The 20,911-nt window shown below is 52.7% G+C and overlaps 1 protein-coding gene across 1 annotated transcript in view; it reads right to left on the bottom strand.

Annotated features, from left to right (window-relative positions):
* Positions 1–13,553, bottom strand: part of Papln (papilin, proteoglycan like sulfated glycoprotein) — a 28,005-nt gene extending 14,452 nt beyond the window's left edge. Inside the window, exons 1-14 of the mRNA XM_051196321.1 lie at positions 13,282–13,553; positions 9,651–9,766; positions 8,203–8,263; positions 7,881–7,983; positions 5,696–5,826; positions 4,915–5,038; positions 4,425–4,505; positions 4,167–4,339; positions 3,951–4,074; positions 3,388–3,514; positions 2,965–3,030; positions 2,343–2,550; positions 1,468–1,650; positions 1,167–1,308 (exon numbers count right to left, since the gene is read on the bottom strand). Of these exons, the coding sequence (XP_051052278.1) occupies positions 1,167–1,308; positions 1,468–1,650; positions 2,343–2,550; positions 2,965–3,030; positions 3,388–3,514; positions 3,951–4,074; positions 4,167–4,339; positions 4,425–4,505; positions 4,915–5,038; positions 5,696–5,826; positions 7,881–7,983; positions 8,203–8,263; positions 9,651–9,766; positions 13,282–13,335 (1,693 nt within the window). The 5' untranslated portion in view covers positions 13,336–13,553. The remainder of the gene's footprint in view (positions 1–1,166; positions 1,309–1,467; positions 1,651–2,342; positions 2,551–2,964; positions 3,031–3,387; positions 3,515–3,950; positions 4,075–4,166; positions 4,340–4,424; positions 4,506–4,914; positions 5,039–5,695; positions 5,827–7,880; positions 7,984–8,202; positions 8,264–9,650; positions 9,767–13,281) is intronic.
* Between the last annotated feature and the right edge of the window lie 7,358 nt (positions 13,554–20,911).

Here is a 20,911-nt window from a genome sequence, read left to right as displayed (position 1 = left end):
GGAGTCCCAGCACCCACATGGTAGCTTGTAACCATATGTGACTCCAGGTCCAGGGGATCGAGTGCTGTCTTCTGGCCTCTGCAGGTACCGTGCATACACAAGATGCATAGATGTACATGGGAGCACAATACCATACATACAAAATAAAATCCAGTTTTAAAAGGCATCTCTAGGTCTGGTGTGGTGGTACACACCTGTAATCCCAGCCCTCGGAGGGAGGAGACAGGAGGTCATCCTTAGCTATGAGTTTGAGGCCAGCCTAGGCTACATTACACCCTGTCTCAATAATAAATAATAATAAAGCATTACTCTGCCCATCCCCCTTTTCCAGTGCCCAGGGCATCACACACACTAGGTGCCACCACCCTTTTTGGCTCATGGATTCCTGCCTTCTGCTCCCTGGGTGTGGACCAAATTTGCCTCTCAGGGCTTGCCCCCACCCCAGGGCTCCCACATTGTGCCCCATGACAGCCACCCTTGCTGCCCTTGTCCAGGAGAAAGGAACCACACTTGTAGTCAGAATGCCGGTGTCTGAACCAAGCCTGCAGCTCCCGAGACCCTGCCACACTCCTCCACTGGAGTCCTGCCGTCCCCAAGCGGAGGTGCCCATCCATATCTCAGAGTCCCCACAAACCAGCACTTCAAGGACAAACCTGTCCTCCCATCCTAGCTCAGCCGCCACCCTGACTTTCTTCTCACATCCACACACCAAGCCCTTCCTTGTGTAGTCTGCATGCCTAAGAATCCGCCTTCTCCAGAGGGATGGGCTGCGGGGGTGTAAGGGAGGACAGACAGGCAGAAGCAGTATGCCTCCTCTCTTGGTCCATTCAGCAAGCAGTTGAGTATAGGTACCAGATACTGGGGTACAGGTACAGTTCTCGGTACACTGGGGGTGGGGTGGGGTGGGGAGAGTAGACACAAGAACAGGAAGCCACGGACCCAGCCCTCGGGAAGCTAAGGGCAGCGGGACCATACGGAACAAGGAAACTACTGGAAAGGCGGCATATAAGACAGCGCTGGGTGGGTGGGTCTAAGGCTCACAGGGCTCTGCAGACAGCTCTGGCCCGAGGTGTGGGAAAGCAGCCAGGGAAAGGCCCCAAGCAGGGGGTGCACACCAAAGAGGCAGCCCGGGAGAACGGGGTGCACCCTCCCTGCCCTGTCCTCACCCTGAGGAAGATGGCAAGGCTGGCCGTTGCAGGGTTCCACCTCGGCGGGCTTGGACGACTGCAGGTCCCCACAGTGACCGGGCGGCCCAATGGCACAGGTGACGCGTCGTCTCCGGGTTCCCAAACCACAGCTTTTAGAGCACTGAGGACCCAGGGTGGGGAGGAGTGGGGAGAAAGAGGCCCTGAGGCCAGAGACACCTAAAGAAGAGGGAGCTAGTGCTCTTGGCAGCCGTGTGTGCAGCCTTCCAGGGCCCCAGGGACCAGGGCCGGACAGCCACACCAGGAGGGGACAGACACTTACTAGACTCCAGGAGCCCACGTGCCAGGCCTGGCCACGGAGCACAGGACAGGCCTCTTGCACACAGGGCTCAGTGGAGGTCGGCCGGTCCTTCAAGGGGCACGCTGTGCCGTGGACCAGGGGCTCCTCAGGCCCCTGGCAGGTGACACTCCTCTTCCTAATACCGGTTCCACAGGTCACAGAACACTGTAAGGACAGGCTATCAGCAGGACCGTCCCCCAGGGGCATCATGTCAGTGAGGCCAGATGGAACGCTACCAGTCTGGCTTAGAGGCCACTCTGCTGCCCTTATCTCACTCCTAAGCCCAGAGAGGCTGAGTCACTGCTCTGAAGTCACACAGGCTGGGAGACTTCTTATTTTTGCTTATGTGTGTATGCGGCTCTCTGTGTGTGTATGTCACTTGTGTGGGGGTATCTGTGACACCAGAAGAGGGAGTCAGATCTCCTGAAACTGGAGTTATAGGCGGTTGTGCAAAACTTGACACAGGTGCCAGGAATCAAATTCAAGTCGTTCTGGAGGAGCAGCAAGTGTCCTTAACCACTGAGCTGTCCCCGTGGCCTCCATGCCCTGTATTTGCAACTTAGGTGCAGGAGGCAATGCCTCACCCTCAGCCCCAAACACACCCTGCTGTCTTCTAGCCAAAACAAACCCTTTCCCATCTAGCCCTGGGATGCTGAGACAGGAGAACCCTGGACCAGAGTCTAAACGTTGCATCTCATTCATTCCAGCATCGGCCACATCTTCCACGATGACCAGCAGCTAGGTCCCTTACCCTGAGGACCCAAGCTTCCTTCCACAGCAGAAGACAAGCCTTTCAAGCCCAGGCCTGCTGCTACCCAGGCCCTAGACGCAGCTCCTAGTCCTAGGCAGGGCCTCACCTCTCCCCAGGGTTCCACACTCCAGGCTGCACAGCGCTGCAGGTTGCAAGCCTGTTGGGCAGGGGGCTTCCCAGGTAGACCAGCACACTGAGTCTCCTCAGCAGCTTCCTGGCCACCAGTCCCATCTGAGGATACGCAGTAGACAGGACGAGACTGGAATCCACCTCCACAGGAGACTGAGCAGGGTGTCCATGGTCCTACCTTCCAGCTGACAAAAAAAAATTAGAAACAGGTAAGTCTGGCACAGGAGGTAGCAGCTCCCCTAGAACTCTGTGGAGAGACCACCAGCCAGGCCCTCCTAGGCATTCCCTGGCTCACTGGCCCCTGAAGGGCCTTGATTATGTAATAGACAGCCTGGCTGCTGCCCCTCAGCTTTCTCTTTCTCCTTCTCTCTGGGTCCCGGCATCCCAGCCAGACCCCTTGCCTTGCCACGTGTGGGGGCATCTCCAGAAAGGCCCTGCCCTTATATGTGGAGAAGCCCTGCCTGGCTGGGGGTACAAGGGCAAAGGAAAGGGAAGCCCCAAACACACCATGCAAAGCCAAGCCCACCACCGTCTCACCAGGCCAGGAGGGTAAGGGTACCGACACCAGCCCTCCAGGAACCCCGTGGCCCAAGGATTACCTGTTCCCACACACATGCTGGGCCCCAGAATGGCGCCACGCTCCGGGTCGGTGCAGGAAAGAGATCCTTTGTACACGAACAAAGGCATTTGCCAAAGTCTACTGGCCCTCTGGCCAAATTCCTGCCTCAACCCCGAGGCATCTGTTTGAACCCCCTGATGCCTCAATACAAGAACCTTCTGGCACCTGTCCCCGATCCTCTTGCTCCCAGCCTAGGTACCTCGACACTGTGAGGAGAGAGCTGTCCTGGGCCTCGTGCTCAGGCCCACTCACACCGGCTCCCTCTGTGACAGCTGCCACCAACGTGAAGATCCCTGCCCCCCAACTTCTTTGGCCTGTGCCTAAAATGGTTTAGGGGCTCCCCTCCATTCCCACCCAAGTTTTTGGGCCCCACCATAGGTAGAAGGGGCTGGCAAGGCCTCACCGCTTAGACTTTGGGCAAGGGTGAGGATTGCAGGAGCGTCGGTGTGCTGGCCGAGGCTGGTGCTGGCACATGTGGTCTGGGTAGGCCTCGTTGTCAAAGGTGCAGAATACCAGGCGAGACTGGTGGCCTGTTGGGAACAGAGCCACAAACAGCTGAAAAGTAGACCAAGTACTGGTAGACCAGTACTCTCCAAATGAACTCACTAGTCGTCAGGCACCCTTCTGGACTTGACCCACAGCTTGCCCCGATTAAGTCCCATGTGTCCTTCTGTGACAGGTCCCACCATCATAACCTACTTACAGAGGAGTAAAGGGAGGCTCAAAGAGCCTTAAGTGTGAGTGACAGACCCTGGTCACAAGGCTCGAGGCCTGGCCTCCAACCACAGTGGGCATCTCATCCTAGGAGATCTCCCTTATCTTAGCAAAGCCCACAGTCCTTCATGGGGATGTCTAACTTTCTCCACACATGGAGGTGTCCCTCCCAGGTAGCACTGCCTTGAGGACAGGACTGTAACTTGCCAGCCCATGTCATCTCTTTGTCCTCCCCAAGACCCCGGTGATCACCTCCACCGCACTCAGCACTGCAGTCACTCCAGGAGCCGTGGCTCCAGCTGAAACCCTGGCTGGGGTCATTCAATGGCAGGTAGTACTCGTAATGCACACCGGGGTTGGGCTCCTGGCTGATGAGCTGCAGAGAGTCTTGGCTGAAGTTCCCATACCTGGCCCATGGTAGCCCCAACTCCTGTACAGGGGCACCCATCCTCTCTGTGGCCCACTCACCTCGATGACCAGTGGCTCTGAGGTGGGACCCCGTGCATGGAGCCGCTCAGGGGCTAGGTCCCCCTCCACACCCCGTTCATACTGTAGGACCGTGCTGGCCACTGGCAGAGCTTGGGCTGCCTCAATGGTCCAGTGCCCATTGAGATAGTACTCTCCGCGGATGCTCTTCACGGCTGTAGAGACCCAGCCTGTCAGGGGATGTGGAGCAGCCAATTGCCTCTCCAGCCCCAGGCTGCCCAGCTCCAAACCATCTCTCACCCAGGAAATTCCTGCTGGCTGCAGCTTCTTCAATGTGAATACTGGTGGCCCCCGCAGGAATGATGAAGATTTGGTTATAGCCTGATTAGGACAAGATTCCAGTGAGGGGTGCTGGGTTGGAGCTGGGAAGAGTGCTTTTGGCAGAGGAACTAGCTTTACAGAGGTCGGGGGAGCTGGGAGTAAGCTCTAGTCACTGGGACATCTTAGGAGGGGGAAAAACAGCATGGGGACAAGGACAAGGTGGGGGAGGGTTGAAAGCAGGCATCCAGGGTCCACCGTGTGAGCTTAGACTGGCTGCACACGGGGGTAAGGAACCCAACCAAGGTGGGCACATGAGGATTGTGCTGGGAGGGGTACAGCCTCTGCCTTGCAGCCACATGACCCGAGTGCCAAGGGATCACTTGGCCTCAAGCCTTCCTTGGTGAGAGAAGGTGACAGGCAAGCCAAGGCAGGCAACAGACCCCTTCAGAGCCCCCTGTGTGGCCCCCACCTCTGCTGAGATCATTGGCATCAAAGGTTCCTGTGACAGGGTAGCAGGTTGAGCCATCACCCCCACATTGCAGACACTTGTCCTCCTCCTTGGTGGAGTCTAACTTGTGATCACAGCCAACAACCTGCAGGGAGGATAGGGAAGAGAGGGCAAGATGAAAGCGAAGAGACATGGTTCCAAATGTCCCCAGCAGGCCAGCAGGGCACAGAGTGACCGACATCTACTCATCTGTCTACTCACACCCATATGGTCCTGTCTCTCCCAGTCTAGATGGAACTCCACAAACGTGGGTTTGGGCATGCCAGAGAGTTATTATTCCCTCCTTTCCTCAGAGAATGACTCAGGTGAGCCCAGGCTAACAGGTCAGAGAGCTGGGACCCCTGGGAGCCCATAGGCTGGTATGGGAGAGGCCTTGAGCTGCCATCTTGTTGCAAGCTCATGAAAAGAGCCTACATGAGCCTGAGATTGACTCAGAGGAGAAGAAGGGAAGAAATGGTGAGAGGAATTTAGCATCTTTCCATCATCTACAGCCATCCTTCACATACGATCGGGTTGATTAAAGTCATCTTTAGCCATCTGGAGTTTCCTTCATGAGGTTAGTGCTCTCCTGGGCAAAGCTGAGGTAGTCAGAGAACATCTTTAATGACTGCATTGCATTCTGGGAGCTAGTGACTTAAGAAGCCACCAAGCTCCTCACAGCCACTTGGTCCTGCTGGTGCTGGAAGAAGCCAGCCACAACCATCCCCAGCCAGCTTGAAGGCCAGGCAGGGGTATAACTCACTCGGCAGATGCCATCCACACAGATGTCCCGCTTGCCAGGCTCGCAGTGTGTACCATCCATCACGGCCTCCTTGTGTTTGTAGTAGAAGTTCTCCCCCTTGGGAATGCAGTTCAGTTCGCATTTGTTTGGGGCTGGGTAGACAAGAGGAAAAAGCTGATGTTTCCACATAGAAAGCGGTTTGAATGAAAAATGTCTCCCGTAGGCTCATGTATTTGAACACCTGGTCCCCAGTTAGTGGTGCTGTTTAGGGGGGTTGTGAAACGTGGAGGAAGTACATCACTTCCGGTTTGAGTTATTTGTGTGTGTGGTTGAAATACGATCAGCCCGATTCCCAGTCTAGCCACCAGTTATTATGAACTCTCCCTCTGGAATCATAAGCCCAAATAAACTCCAAAAAATTAACTAACCCCTGAACATCTGTTGGGGGCTGGGTAGGCAAGAGAGAGAAGCTGAGATCCTAGCACATGGCCTTCTAAGAAACCCCAAAGAGGTGTGGGCAGTGGCCAAAAGTGCGCTCTCGCCAGGAGAGAAGGCTCTGACAGCAAGCTCCCAAAATGGCACAGAATCCCAGCCCATGCCTTTAATCCCAGCACTCAGGAGGCAGAGGCAGGCAGATCTCTGAGTTCGAGGCCAGCCTGGTCTACAAACAAGTGCCAGAACAGATTCCAAAGCTACACAGAGAAACCCTGCCTTGAAATCCCTCTCAACCAAAGATTAACTGTTCATATGTGTGCATACATGTACAGGTGCCATGGAGGCCACAAGGGGGCTGGGGGCTTGAGATCCCCTGGCACAGGAGTTACAGGCGGTTGTGAGCCACCTAACATGGGTGCTGGGAACCAAACGCAGGTCCTCTGCAGCTTAGAGCAAGCGGTTAACTACTGACTCATCTTTCCACCTGCCCCTTATCATCATCACCATTATTAGCGAGCACGAGTGTGTGTGTGCAGTGCAGGGGTGTGTGTGCAATGAAGGTGTGTGTGTGTGTGTGTGTGTTGTGGTCAGAAGACCATTTCCAGGAGCCAGTTCTCTCCCTCTATTATGGGCCCCGAGACTCTAAATCACATCACCTGGCTCCTAGCACTCTTCCTGCTGAGGCATCTTCACCCGCCCCTCCCCTCACCGCTCCGTTTAGCTTCTACTCTATATTCCAAGTTTTCTATTTATAGCCATGTATAGAGGCTATTTTCTTGTATTTTGGTGGGGGGGTGGAAGAGGGGCTTCCTGATATGGGTGATGGGACTCGAACTCATGTTCTCCAGGAGAGCAGCCAGTACTCCAGTCCCATGTAAAAGTTATTTTTAACATATGTCTCAGGAGTACTGCATGCTGAAGGCCCCCGGGAGGGGGGCATTTCTCTGGCCATGGTGACTCCAGGACCACAGGGGGCACAATGTTAGTGTTGGAAATTAGTGTGCAATGTCTCTATGGATCATTAGCAGAGAAAAGCAATGCCCCGGACTTTTCCCGAGGCTTGTGTTTTTAATCTTTGTTTTTAGGCTGGGTATCACCAAGCGACCAGGCTGGCTTGAAACTCCTGGAATTCAGCATGTAGTCCAGGCTAGCCTCAAACTCCTGACACAAGCACTGAGGTGGCGGTATGCACCGCCATCCGGTTTTTGTTTTTTGTTTTTTTTTTTTTTAAGTTGTGGTTGTGCTAGGGTCTTGTGCATGCTAGGCACACGCTCTACCGCGGAGTCAAAACCCTAGCTCCTAAGACATCATCTGGCCACTCCAAAATGATTCAGATTCATACACAATGGTGTTCTTTTCCTGAACCCCATCCAGCATTCCTCACGCAGGTCTGGGTGGATGGACACAGTTGGCCCAAGCTCTTTCCCACCTTTGGCACTATTGTCCCCAAGCATCATCACCATGCCTCCGTGGGACCCCTCAATCCACACCTCTGTGCAACAGTGGGGAAGCATCAGAACTGAACAAGCCAGGCCGGAGACACACACAATAGAGCTTCAATACTGAAAATGCATATGGAGGAGAAAAGGCTGGAAAGCGCTATCCACACGCCTGTTACTGGGTTAATGCGGGCGCGCTAAGGACTAGGTCATTGTCTGAGCCACAAGGCATCTTTGAGGGGGCGATAAGAACTTTCAGTGTGCTGCTTTGACTGGTGACAAGGAATGGAGCTGCGACCTGCAGAGCCAGCACAGCAGGGTAGCACGCTTACCCGCATAGTAGGGCAGCCACCGGTAGCGCCGGCCCTGGAAGTCGGTGCCGTCGAACTCTGCGCACTGCTCGGCCCGGAAGTCCCGCATGCCATCCGGGCAGTTCTGCGTGGGAACATAGATGCCAGTGTGGGTACTGGAGAGGTTGCCATCCTGCCCTATTCACCCTGTGTCCTGGAGCCCTGGGGTCCTGTGCCTCTGTCCCATCCACCCACCCTGTTCCCAGGAGAGGTCACCAACTTCAAGTGCCTGGCAGGTCAGAAGCAGGCTGAGGGTGTGGCTGGGAAGCGGGGCTGTGGGGAGCAGGGCCCACTCAGGCTTTACCTCCGTGTGGCAGATGCGGTGGCTGCGCGTGGGGCCCACACAGCTGGCGCCTCCATCTCTCCTAAGGGGCGAGAGCATGGGGAAGACCCCAACATCCCCACCCATTCATCTCCACAGGGCACCCTGATGGATAAGGCTGGACCAGAGTCCCGGGCAAGGTACACTCAGAACCAAATCCCTTGGGTGAGTGTAACCATGTCCTTAGGCTGACTGTCCGTACCCTTGACCTGACTCCTGGCCACAAGACCCTGGAACTTTACATACTATACCCCTACTATACCTGTGGTTTCGATCTGCAACTTAGTAATAAATACTCCAGGATGTTTGGAGTTTTGGGTTTTTGTTTGTTTTGTTTTGTGAGACAAAGTCCCCGGTTGACTCTGTGGCTGAGGATGACCTTGAACTTCTGACCGTCCTGCCTCTACTTTCTTGGTGCTAGGATTAGTCGCTTGTCTTACTCCATAGGTTCTCAGGAAACAGTTCACAAACTCACCAGTAGGGGGCGCATCATTACCTCTCCTTGGCACCTGACCCCTCACCACCACCCCCAATCAGAGCCCCTAGTAAATTCTAAAGTCACTGCTTGACAGAGGAGCTGAGGCAAAGGAATCGCTGCAACTAGGAATTGGGGGCTAATGTTATAGATGGGGATGTGACAGCCAGCCCTAACCAGTCCTTAGAGTGCTCAGACCTGAGGAATAATTTTCACAGGTCCCCTGTGTGGGGTGGCGAAAGAAACTAATATGGAGCCAGGCATCCCTTAAGGGCTGTTGACCTTTTGCCCTGGAATGCCTGGAGATCTTAGTGGCCTGCAGGTGATGTGAGAATGGGATAATGGGCTGTGAGGTGTTAAGTTGCCTTTGCATCCTTAAAACCTGCTGTCGCTATGGAAAGGGGTAGAATGGTCGTTTCGTTGCTACATAGCCGGGAAGTCAGAAACCCCTGAGGGAAGTAAAACAGCTGCCCAGCTGTGGATTCCATGGATAGCTGTAATGTGCACCTTCCTGATGGCCACCTTAAAACCTCTGGCCAAAACCCCCCTTCCACACAGCATACTGTTTGGCTTTAAGGCTGCCCGTCCTTCTGCCAGTAGTAAGAATAAATTCGTCTAATCTAAATTTGAATTGAGTCTTAAGTCTCTAGTTTCTCCCAGTGGATTCAAACGCACCACACATTAACTCTGCAAATGAAGCCCCACCCCACCCCACCCCACCCCCAGGTACTGGGTAGAGGAGGCAGACATGGCCCAGCTCCTCTTGATCTAGGCCAAGTGTTGGAATCAAGGTGAGTACATGGGAAATAATTTGTTTTCCTATGCGCCATCACTCTTCCACAATAAATCCGGCACATAATGGTCCTGATGACAGCCTCCCACCCAGCAGGCAGCCAGCCATTCCTCACTTGCCATCTGTCAAGCGGCTGGTGGGCTGTAGACCTCCCCGCCCTACCTCTGAGAGTAGCAGGGCCGCTCCCGGAAGCTGATGCCTCCCCCGCAGGTCCGGCTGCAGGGGCTCCATTCACCCCAGGAGCCCCAGGTGTCACTCTGGCGCCTCACATTTTGAGCCTGTGAAAGACATGCTCTGGCTGTGACTCACTGTCAACACACACACACACACACACACACACACACACACCTCGGGACTTGAACCCAGAGCGCTCCCTGCAGAGATGTTCCCCAACCGGTTCAAAGAGCCTGGGGCCTTCCAGTACTGCCTGTTTAGGACACAGGAAGTACCACCGGGTACTCCAAAATGTTCATTGCAACTTAACCTGCCGTCCTAAGGAGTGGGAGAGCCAGCCTAGCTGTGACCGAGCTGGGAAGAGCCTGCAGTTCCGGGGGCTCTGGGGAAGGGGCCTTGTAGTGCGGGCTTTTGTGGGTTGACTCTAATGTAGAAGAAAGGACCCTGCAGGAAAAGGTGCCTCCATGCATTGCGCTGGACACTACTCAGCTGCGGTCTACTCATCTAGCATGGTAGCCATGAATTCTGGGTGTCAGCCAGTTGTGGCGGACAGAGCTGTCTCCCCTGACTATGCTATGCTTTGGCTTTGTGTCCCTCGAATGGAGCCTGTGGATCAGCAGGCCCATCCTTTTCAAGAGAGACCTCTAAGGGATGGGACAGATCATGGCAGGTCATCAGGTAGGTTGACCTCTATCTGTTCAGGGAGTGTAACCAAGACAGGACAGAATGCCAGTCGGCTTCCCCGGAGAAAATCCACCCCAAGTCTAGTTGTGCCTCTTCTGCTCTGGATGTGTGAGCTCACTTCCAGAAACTTCTATAGTTCTGACCTATTAAACTAGCACTTCATGTGGGTTGGGGTGAGATGGGACTATAGTATCCAGTTCATCAGAGGCAGAGACTCCTAAGGGTCCTCTGGCCTCTGTAAGAGAATCTGAAAGCTTGGCTCCTGGCTCAGTTCTTAGTTTCCTGTAGTTTACTGGCCCCAACCCTCAGTTCTCATCCACGGCACATAAATACAAGTGTTGGGCAGCAGTCTCTAGTACTCTGTGAAGAGACAGCGGACCGGGCTTGCCTTCCTCTTCCTCGACTCTCCTTCCTGCTGGGAAAGGTGATGTAGAGCAGGAACAGCAGTTCAGACTGGGAAGTGACTTGGAATAAAGGCCTCAAACTGTGAGGACTTTGTGAAATGAAAACAGCTCTTAACTTCTGACCCCTGAGTGTTTACACGAGAGGTAAGAAACCCTGTCTCTCAACAAACAAACAAAAGAAATTAGCAATGGAAACTCATTATGGACCTGACACCTTACAGCCAGCATCCCATGACCACACGGGTACACACACTCTGTCATCTAACCTCATAGCCTAATAACTCCTAAGGCGTTGGAAAGGGCATGGCACCATACACTATAGGCTGTGTCCCCACCAGCCTGGGGGAGAGGCAGCCAAATGAGTCACTGGATCCTGAGGAGCTAGACAAGGGTGCAGAACAGCCCTGTAAACATGTCCCATGTGCTGAAAGGGGACTTTTGAGATGTCACCGCAGGAACCTTTAGGAAATTTAACTCCCATTGTTTAGAAAGAAGTGTGAACAAAGAAAAAAACCCTTCCCCAACTTGGAGCCTCACAGCTAGCCAGTCTGAGGTGAGCAGGGATGTTTACTGATGTCTAACACCAAATACCTTATTCCTCTTGTTTTTATAGACCACGATTCAGAGGCAGAGCAAACCGCACCAAACTTGCTAACCACAGGCAGAGCCAAGCACAGGCCAGCCAGCCAGACCAAAGGTCTTGCCTCACTGTAAATCATCCACTCCTCCAGCTCCAGTCCTAGCTGGAACAGAACCTCCAGGCTTTCCAAACCAGCGAACCAAAATGCTCAGGTATTCATTCTGGCAACAAAATGTAAACTGGTTTTATTCGGCTTGAGTTTCTGTTTTGAAGGGAAGAGCCACTTATTGTGTGGTAGGTGTTGTGGTAACTTTCCAGGCTGGGATCCTGACCCATGTGACAGTCAGGCCTTGCTGTCATGTGATAAGTACTAGCATGTGGCCCCTGGTGGCCTGCTGCCCTCGCACGCACGCCTGTCTGGTGTTGACCCTGCCCAGGGTCTGGTTTGGATGCTTGTCTAGGCTCCTTGGTGCAACAGCCCCCAGAAATTCAGCAAGGTAGGGACAACTCCTGTGCCCGCAGCTCTGGCCATGGAGGCATTCTAGGATGTCTGACTGGTAGGGGAGTGGTCTGAACTTAGGGCCACACTCCTGCCAGGTGCTTTTCCAGACATCCCTTGCTTCCCGAGACCAGAACCTGTAGGTTGAGGTACCCTACTGGTGCAGGGTGAACCCTGGTCCATACAATACTGAACCTTTCCGCAAACATCACGTCAGGAGCAGTGTGAGCACATTTTGTTCTCCGTAATTATCTAAACTCCAAGCTGTGTGGTGGTAGCAAGCCAGGAGCCGGTGTGGCCCAGCCCTGTTCTGGGCCTGTTCCCACCTGCCTGGGGCTGCTCCCCACCCTTCTACCTCCAGCTCCCGCTCAGGCTCACGAGCCCCTTCCCTGCCCGTTTCTAGAAGACTCGGTGCCTGCTGTGCACACCAGGATGTGTGGGAAGGAGATGGAGACACTGGCAAGGGACTCACAGCCTCCCCTTTAACTATTCATCCTGTCATTCTGTCTAGTCAGCCCTGACAGGGACCCTGGGGTGATCAGGACCCATGGTGGATCCTGCCATGGTAGAAGGAGCTGAGTGAGCCTGGACCATCCCTCTCCACCACACAGAGGACAGGGCAAGACCTCAACCTCATCTTCGCCTTTCATGCTGGAGGCGGAAGGCCACTTAGAGTTCCTTACCCAGAAGAAGGGACCTTATAGGCTCCAGCGTACTTTGTAATCATGGATTCGTCTGTGAGACAGCATGTGATGTGGTGTGAACACTAGATTCATGGAATTCGCTTGGTCTATCTATGGCCTGGGGAACGGGCTGGAATCAAGCAGCTATTATATATATATGGAGTGGCTCTAGGGCTCTGGGATCTCACCCCGGGGGTTTTGATGTAGTCATGGAGAACCTCGGCTGGCGGAGGGGACGGGGGTGCTTCCCCTGCAAGCCGCTAAGTCACCAGCATTGCTGGAGAGCTCCAGAGAGGTTCTAGAGAGGGCTGGAGGCTGGCACCGGTGGCTTATGAATGAGGAAGGGGCTCCGGCCTACCAACTCCCTGGCGTGCCTATGTGTCAGGAATGAACTTTTGGGGGGCTGCCCCATGTCTACCACTGACACCCACCCTGCCTGCCTTCCTCACTCTCCACCCATATTACCATAGAGGTGGCACTGCCCCCTTTCCTTCCGGGAAAGTTTTTTTCTCTTTAAAAGGGAGGAGCCTTGGTAAGTGTTTTATGGCATCAGCCAGGCCTAGGACTGTACCCATTCTTGCCAACCCTGCAGACTGCCCCTTTAGGAAACTTAAGCACCCCAGATGGCCATGGTACCCCGGCTTGTGAAGGAGCTGGAGCGATGCAGGCTCAACTCTCCTATGTCTAGTCTTCCCTGCATTGCCTATCTCCTGCCCCTCCCCCATGGCTCCCAAAGGAGCTTCCCAGGGCCCAATGGGGTCACACTCACCCAAGACCCTGAAGTGGAGACCAGCAGCAGGAGCGTGAGAAGGAACAGCTGCATCTCTGTGTGCAGAAGAAGTCACGGGTTAGAGCCAGAGGGGCCACCGCAGCTGCCCAAAGTGGTGACTCCTGCTATGTGGGTGGGATGTTCCTCCCTCAGAGACTGGGTCTGCTGGGTGCACCACGGTGACAACATGTCACGCAACTCACACACAAGGGAGAGAAGGCTTGGTCGGCAGCGGGCAGAAGCACAGGAACAACTTGTTTTGGAATTCCAGAGGGGAAAAGAATGGTTTAAAATATTGCTGTGTTGTTGAACTAAATGAGCCAGGAATCAAAGTAACCAGACCGTTAAATTCAGTAAGAAATTAAAAGGCCATCTCATCCCATTTAAAAAAAAAATAGATTTGCTGTCAATTTTCATCACCCAAAATAAGGGTGTGTGTGTGTGTACATGTGTGCGTGTGTGCAGGAGTGTGGAGATCAGAGGTTGATCGTGCTGTCTTCCTCAGCTGCTCTCCACCTATGTTTTGAGACAGTGTCTCTCTGAACTTGCAGCTCAGCTTTTTCTGCAAGGCTAACTGGCCAATGGGTGGGAGGGATCCGCCTCCCTCTCCTCCCCCCAAGGCTGAAGAGCAGCTGCCAGGCAGCTTTACCGAGAGTCAAAGGGACCTGGATTCAGGTCTGCATGCTTGCATAGCAAGCATTTCACTAACAAGGTCATCTCCCCAGCCTCATCAGAAAATATGTGCGTGTGTTGGCGGGGGTGGGGTTGGGGGGAGTTGGGGGGGGACGGTGTCTGAGGATAGTTTAAAAATTCAATTGCAGGACTGGAATGATGGCTCAGCAGTTTATATTACTGGCTGTTCTTTCAAAGGACTCTGGTTGGATTCCCAGCATCCACATGGCTGGGAGGTCACAACTGTCCATAACTCCAGTTCCAGAGGATCAAACACCATCACACAAATATACATGCAGACAAAACACCAATGCTTGTTAAAAAAAACAAAAACAAAAAAAAAATATATATATATATATAAATTGCAGCCTGGTGGTGGTCTACAGAGCTAGCTCTACAAAGACCCAACCAAAAAAATAAACAACTGCTTATCCAAGTGTGGTGTGGGGTGCGTGTGGTTTATAGAGTGGGTACCTTGTAGTCCTAGCCACTGGGAGGCTGAGGCAAAACTACCACTAGAAACCAGGACTTCAAGGCCAGTCTAGGCAGCCCACTCCAGATTCAATTGCTTTTAAATTTTAAATCAGGCCTTGAGATGCAGTTCCTGCTCAACTATGCTGAGACCCTGATTGGCTCCCCAGCACCGACCATGTTTCTTCTTCCCTGCTCCCCTCTCCCTTCTCCTCCTCCCTCCTCCCCCTCCCCCCAGTTTCCCGTTTTAAACCCAAGCCAACCCAGGAAAGCTTCCTTCAGTCTTCATAAGGAGTGTGTGCACCCCCGAACCCAGAGTTGTGTGCAGCGTGTGAGCACACACATGTGAGTTCATGGTAGTGGTATGTGCACGTGTGCACTAAGTGTATGTGCAGTGCGGGGTGTGCTTGCATGTGTGCACATGTCTCTGTAGGAGAGACACGTAAGCAACGTGCAGTTCAGTACAGAACATTCAACAAGCGCTGACAGGTATGTTTAGTATTAAAATCTGTACTTCTACCGATGTTCTGAATTCTTTTAGAATAAAACGATTTGCACTCATTTTATGGGAATGAAGTACAGCATACAAAAGCAACGTTGAGCAAAGTTTACCCCGGTACATGGATGGAAGTAAGCCCCGGTTAATTTGGCACACAAACAGCAAGTCATTCAGTCATTCTCATCAGCAGAGATTCCTGGGTTTGGCAACACCTCCTGAGGGACCAGGGGTTGTGGGCGCAGCCCTGAGCAAGGGCTGGTGAATGGGCGGGGAGGTGGGTGAGCTTCACCAGAGAGACTGAAGACGAACGGATTAAGAAGTTCCATTCACTGCAGGCACTGCCCAGGACTGCGACCCCTATTCCAAAGTCCTGAGAGCTTGACAGTTTTCCTTCTCGCAAATCAAAGCCACCCCTGAGTCCATCAGGAGGACTCTCCAAACCTCGAGTCCCCGCCCCGGGGTGGCATCGCGTGTCCCCAGAGGCACTGAGGTTCCCTGAGGGCCCTGGGAGCCTGGCAGGTGCTGGCTGTAGCTGGGCTCTCTACCGCACCGCATGTCCCCAGGGGGTGTCGTGGATCTACCCCGAGACTGTGCCCCGGAGAGGCGGGTGGGGTAGGAAGTAACGCTGTTCTAGAGGATCAGCAGTCAGGACAGTGGGGGACCAGATCACCATGCCCGATACTGGGTGGAGCTGAGAACCTCTTCGATGCCCACCTCGGCCACCACATAGCTGGAGAAGGGGGTCTCCCGGGGGGGGGGGCTCTCACTTCCCACGCCACTGAGACCTACCCAAGCCAGGAGAGGCAGATGCCTGGGGCAAGCCCTGCCCAAGGCGCCCGCTTGCCTTCCTACCTGTCTCAGGGAGCCCGGGAGCTGACTGGGTCAACCTTTCCAGGACTGACAAAAGCCAGGGGAGGTTGGACTTTCTCTTCCCGCTGCTGGCTGGTTTCCTCCCCCCGCCCCATCTTCCCCCACCCAGTCTGCTGACACCCACCTCCAATCCCTGAAGGAGCACAGCACCCCCACCGAGAGCCCCTCCCCCCCCCCCCGTGCCCAGGATTGCCCCGAGTTTCCTCTTCTTGGGTTCCTGCCAAGGCTTGCTTATTCTCAACTCTGTGGGCTCCGGGTCTTGGGTCTGTGCCAGCCACTTTTTCAGCCCCACTTCCCCTTGCCCAAGCCCTCCAGATCTTTGCCCAAACCCCTCCTCACTGCACCTACCCAACACTGACACAGCTGGGTGTCCAGCCACCCTCTCAATTCTATACTTCAGCTAGTTCACACACACACACACACACACACACACACACACACACACACACACACAGAGCTAGCTTCCCCCATCACTTTGAATTTACATCCGCCCCACCCCCAAACTTCCCCAGCTTCTCCTGAACCCTTAAAACTCTCTCTGCCTCCTGCACAGTGGCCTTTTAACCCCAGCACTTGGCAGGCAGAGGCAGGCGGCTCTCTGAGTTTGAGGCCAGCCTGGTCTATAGAGCTGGGCTACAGGGACCAAAGTTATAGAGAGAAATCTTGTCTTGATAAACAAAAATTGAAACAAAAACCCCTTTTTACAAGTCACCTTTAGAAGCCTCCTACCCACACTCCATCACTGATTCCAGCTGCCCTGTGTGTGTGTGTGTGTGTGTGTGTGTGTGTGTGTTTGGGGCTTTTTAATTATTGTTGTTTGTAAGTTTTGGCTTTTTTGTTTGTTTTCGTTTTTCAAAACAGGGTTTCATAGTGTAGCTCTGGCTGTCCTGGAATTTGCTCTGTAGACCAGGCTGGCCTTGAACTCAGATCTGCCTGCCTCTGCCTTCCGAGTGCTGGATTAAAGGCATGCGCCACCAACAGGCTGCTGCTACAGTTCTAATGAAGACTCAGTAAAATTCTGTCACCTGGAATTAGCTGTGAGTTGGGCTGGGTAAGGCCAGCCAATGCATTGTGGCTGATGCCCTGGACAATAGGTAGTGTTGAGGTAGAGGCTCTTATTGAATACACTTGTGGTGAATTTAACTTCCTTCCTGCTTTTCTACTCCCTCTATTCCTCCACCCCCTCCCCAAATCAAGACATTCCTTTGCCAACCATTCATTTTCTGAAAGCTTAAAAGAGTCTACTCTCCACCCCCCCCCTAGAAAAAATGAGCTGGCTCCAGGCCAGTGGAGGACACAGAGGCAGGAGTCCCTTGCTGGCCCTGACATGGACACTTCACTGGGCTCAGAGAAAGCAGTTTGCAACAGGATCTCAGACTGGACTAAGTAAAGCATGAAGCTCTACACACACACACACACACACACACACAGGCACACACATACAGACACATACACACACACACAAGCACACACATATAGACACATACACACACAGACACATACACACACACAGACACACACACACACACACCAGTGCAGGAGGCAGGCAGAGGTTTCCGGGCTCCAGGAACAGGATTCTCAGGCAAAGAAATCGAGGCAGCAAAGACAGTGAGATCACTTAGAAAGGAAAATGTTTCTTCATTCAAACTCCCCACCCCAGCCCAGGACCTTTCTGAATTTGGTCAAAAGTCCCTGTGGTGTGGGAGGGAAGTGCTTCTCCTCCTGAGGGCTGAGCAGCTGAGGAGCAACTTGCCTCTGGTTTGTTTCCCTGGCCCCTTTTCAGATGCCTGGACTTGGGTTCTTTTGCTTTGTTTTAAAGCAGGATCTCATGGAGCCTGAGCTGGCCTCAACCTGTAGCTGAAGACAGAGGAATCTGAGACTGGGGTGGCAGACCCCTTGTCCAGGTTATATAGTCCTGGACCTGGAAGCCATCAGGCATGCGGGACAAGTATTCTACCAACTGACTTCACTCAGTCCAGATCTGGACTTTTCTTCTTACCCTCTTGTCTTAGTCAGGGTTATTATCACTATGATGAAACACCATGACCGAAAACAAGTCAGAGAGGAAAGGGCTTATTTGGCTTACAATTCCATATCACTCTTCAAACAAGAAGTCGGGACAAGAACTCCAACAGGGCAGGAACCTGGAGGCAGAAGCTGATGCAGAGACCATGGAGGGTGCTGCTTACTGGCTTGCTCAGTCTGCTTTTTTATAGAACCCAGGACCACCAGCCCCAAGAGTGCACTACACGAATAAGCTGCCTCCCCCCCCATAGATCATTAAGTAAGAAAATAACAGAGCATAGTAGCACGCACCTTTAATCCCAGTACTTGGGAGGCAGAAGCAGGTGGATCTTTGAGTTCTAGGCTAGCCTGGTCTACAGAGAGAGAGTTCCAGAATAGCCAGGGCTACATGGAGAAACCCTGCCTCGAAAAAGGAGATGAAGAAAACGCCCTATAGGTTTGCCCACAGCCTGTCTTAGGGAGGGGTTTTCTCAATTGAGGTTCTCTCCTCTCTGATGACTCTGGCTGGTGTCAAGTTGACATAAAACTATCCAGCACACCCCGACAGAACATTTATTTTTCACTAGGACATAACTAACCTTGTCACCACCCCCACCCCCCCACAAACGGTTAGTGCACTCACTGCTGTAGAGCAGATACGAACAGTTTCAAGGACTGGAAGCAACCTTAAATGGCAAAAAACACTTTCTCTCTGAATTATCATAAAAATGTTTTAAGTAAAAAAAGAAAATGAGCAAAGGGGCAATGGTGGTTTTAGAATGAAAAGGTCATTCACGTTTCATGTCATACATTCAATCTTGGCTCTAGTAACAAAATGGAAACAGGATTACTATCATACAAAATGTTCATTACAGTACACTGTGTTTCAAGCCCACCCCTAGCCCCTAATGCTTCCAACTCAAATTACTTCCCAGCCTTTTGGGCCTGTCAACGAGGGAGCATGTAAATCTTCTCTTTGATCCAGTCCGTGCATTGACTGAATAAATAAAGACAGCTGAGACCCACCAGGTTGTCAGGTTGTCAATAAAATCAAATGAAACTGTGTGGAGGGACTGCTGGGAAATCTTCAGGTGTCTTTTATACATTTTGCAAACACCTTTCATGCATTCACTCGCAGATTCATCGTTAGTGAGAGTCCTCTAGCCTCGTGGTAGGCTGTACCAACAAAATGGAGTGAGACATGGAGCCAAATGCTTGGTTGCAGTTGCTACCCCACACCCAGATCTGGATTCCTGGTCCTCATCTCTGCTGTGTAGAGCCGAAGGCAGAGCCTGTTCAGAGCAGAATCAAGGATCAGGCCCAGCCTCTCCAGTCAATCGCTGTTGTAGACAAGACCTGCCCTACTAACTCACTAAGACCTACCTAGCACAGACTCAGCCTGGGGTTAATCAGAGCACAGACATATAATGTTGTTTAGTAAGATTCCAGAAGAGAGGGCTGGGGAGGTGGCTCACTGGCTAAGTGCTTAAGCATTCCATTCTGAGTTCACATTCCCAGGACAGACAGACAGACAGACACACACACACACACACACACACACAACCTGGGCCTGAAACTCCGGCACCGGAGGACAGAGACTGGAAGATTCTGGGTTTCACTGCTCAGCCAGTCTAGCCAAAGCAGAGAGCTCCAGGTTCAGTGGGAGCCTGTCTCAAAAAATGAAATGGTGATCCCGATATCGACCTCCAGCTTCAACACATCTGCACAGAGTGCGCACACGCACACTTGTACTATCCACACTGAAGGAAAGATTCCAGGAGGAAGCGTAAAGCCATTTTAAATCCCCATACATCAACATCGGGCCTCCCCCTGGACCCGGACCCCTCTGTCTGGGCAGGGTAGCCTAGGGTGGCAGTAAGGTAGCCTGAGAAGCAAGAGAACCGTGAGCTGTCCTGTGTGCTAATGTGGGCAAGACGAGTCAGTGACAATATGACAATCACTAGAAAGTACTTTTGGTAAGTACTGACCTACCCATACCGGCAAGCAGGACAGAAGTCTGGCACCTCTGCCTTTGTTTTGTGTCTGTCTCCTTTACTTTGTGTCAAATTCGTGCTTACTTAAGCAGAGTGAGCATACAAATCACTGAAGGAGTGAGTGTCTCAACACCAGTGATGCCCCAGGTAGCTTATTCCAGTCCATCAAGGCCTAAAACCCACAGATGCGCATAAACAAGGTGTCTTTACTATCAACTTTAGAAAATTCAATCGTTACATGCATGTGCACACTCACCTGGGTGTCACAGCATGCCTGTGGAGGCAACTCGGGCCCCTGTTTACCGCTCTGGAGGAGGGTTGGCCTGGAAGAATGAAGCCTGAAATGAGACGGACTAAAATCTCATGCAATCTACACCTTTATTCAGCGCATCTGACAACATATACCCCGAGGCTTAAGAAAGGTCACGTGAGCAAAGTTCTCCTGAGTTCAAGCAATCACAAGGACAAGCTACACATGGCAAAAACATGTTTTCCCACAGAGGTTCCTAAGTAACAATAACCAGCTGCACAGACTAAGCTGAGGTGAACTCACTGCCATCCGCTATGCCTGGGAGGCTCACGCAAACACATTCCAAGAACAATTCCATGGCGGTTTTTTGCTGTTGCTTGGGGTTTTTTCAAAACTGGGTCTCTCTTTGTAACCCTGGCTGTCCTAAAACTAGCTCTGTAGTCCAGGCTGGCCTAGAACTCAGAGATCGGTCTGCTGCTGCCTCAAGCCCTGGGAATAAAGGTCTGTACCACCATTGCCTGGCTCAATTTCATATTTTGAAGAAACAGAGGTCACAATATTCTTGTCTTGGTTTCTTGAAGTTTTCTCTCAAGCACTCAGCATTTCCCTCACAAGGCTCCATTCTTAGACATGTTCTGAGAGGTCCCAGGGTTGAACTTAGGTTATCAGACTGGCAGCGAGAGCCATGTCACTGGCCCCTTACCACAGATTTTATAGTGTCCTGCTCTAGACTGCCCACCCCAAAAGGTGCCCACCCGTCTTCAGCCATTGTCCTAAGCATATATCTTACACAGGAAGAGTGTGCATTGCCTCAGCCTCCTTTCTCGTTTCCTCCCTCCCCTTTTGAGCTCTTTTCAGACAGGTAACAGC

The sequence above is a fragment of the Phodopus roborovskii genome, unplaced genomic scaffold (genome assembly GCF_943737965.1).
Source record: "Phodopus roborovskii unplaced genomic scaffold, PHOROB, whole genome shotgun sequence".
NCBI classification, from domain to species: domain Eukaryota; kingdom Metazoa; phylum Chordata; class Mammalia; order Rodentia; family Cricetidae; genus Phodopus; species Phodopus roborovskii.
Note: the sequence above shows the minus strand (reverse complement) of the source record. Positions and strands in the feature narration are given on the sequence as shown.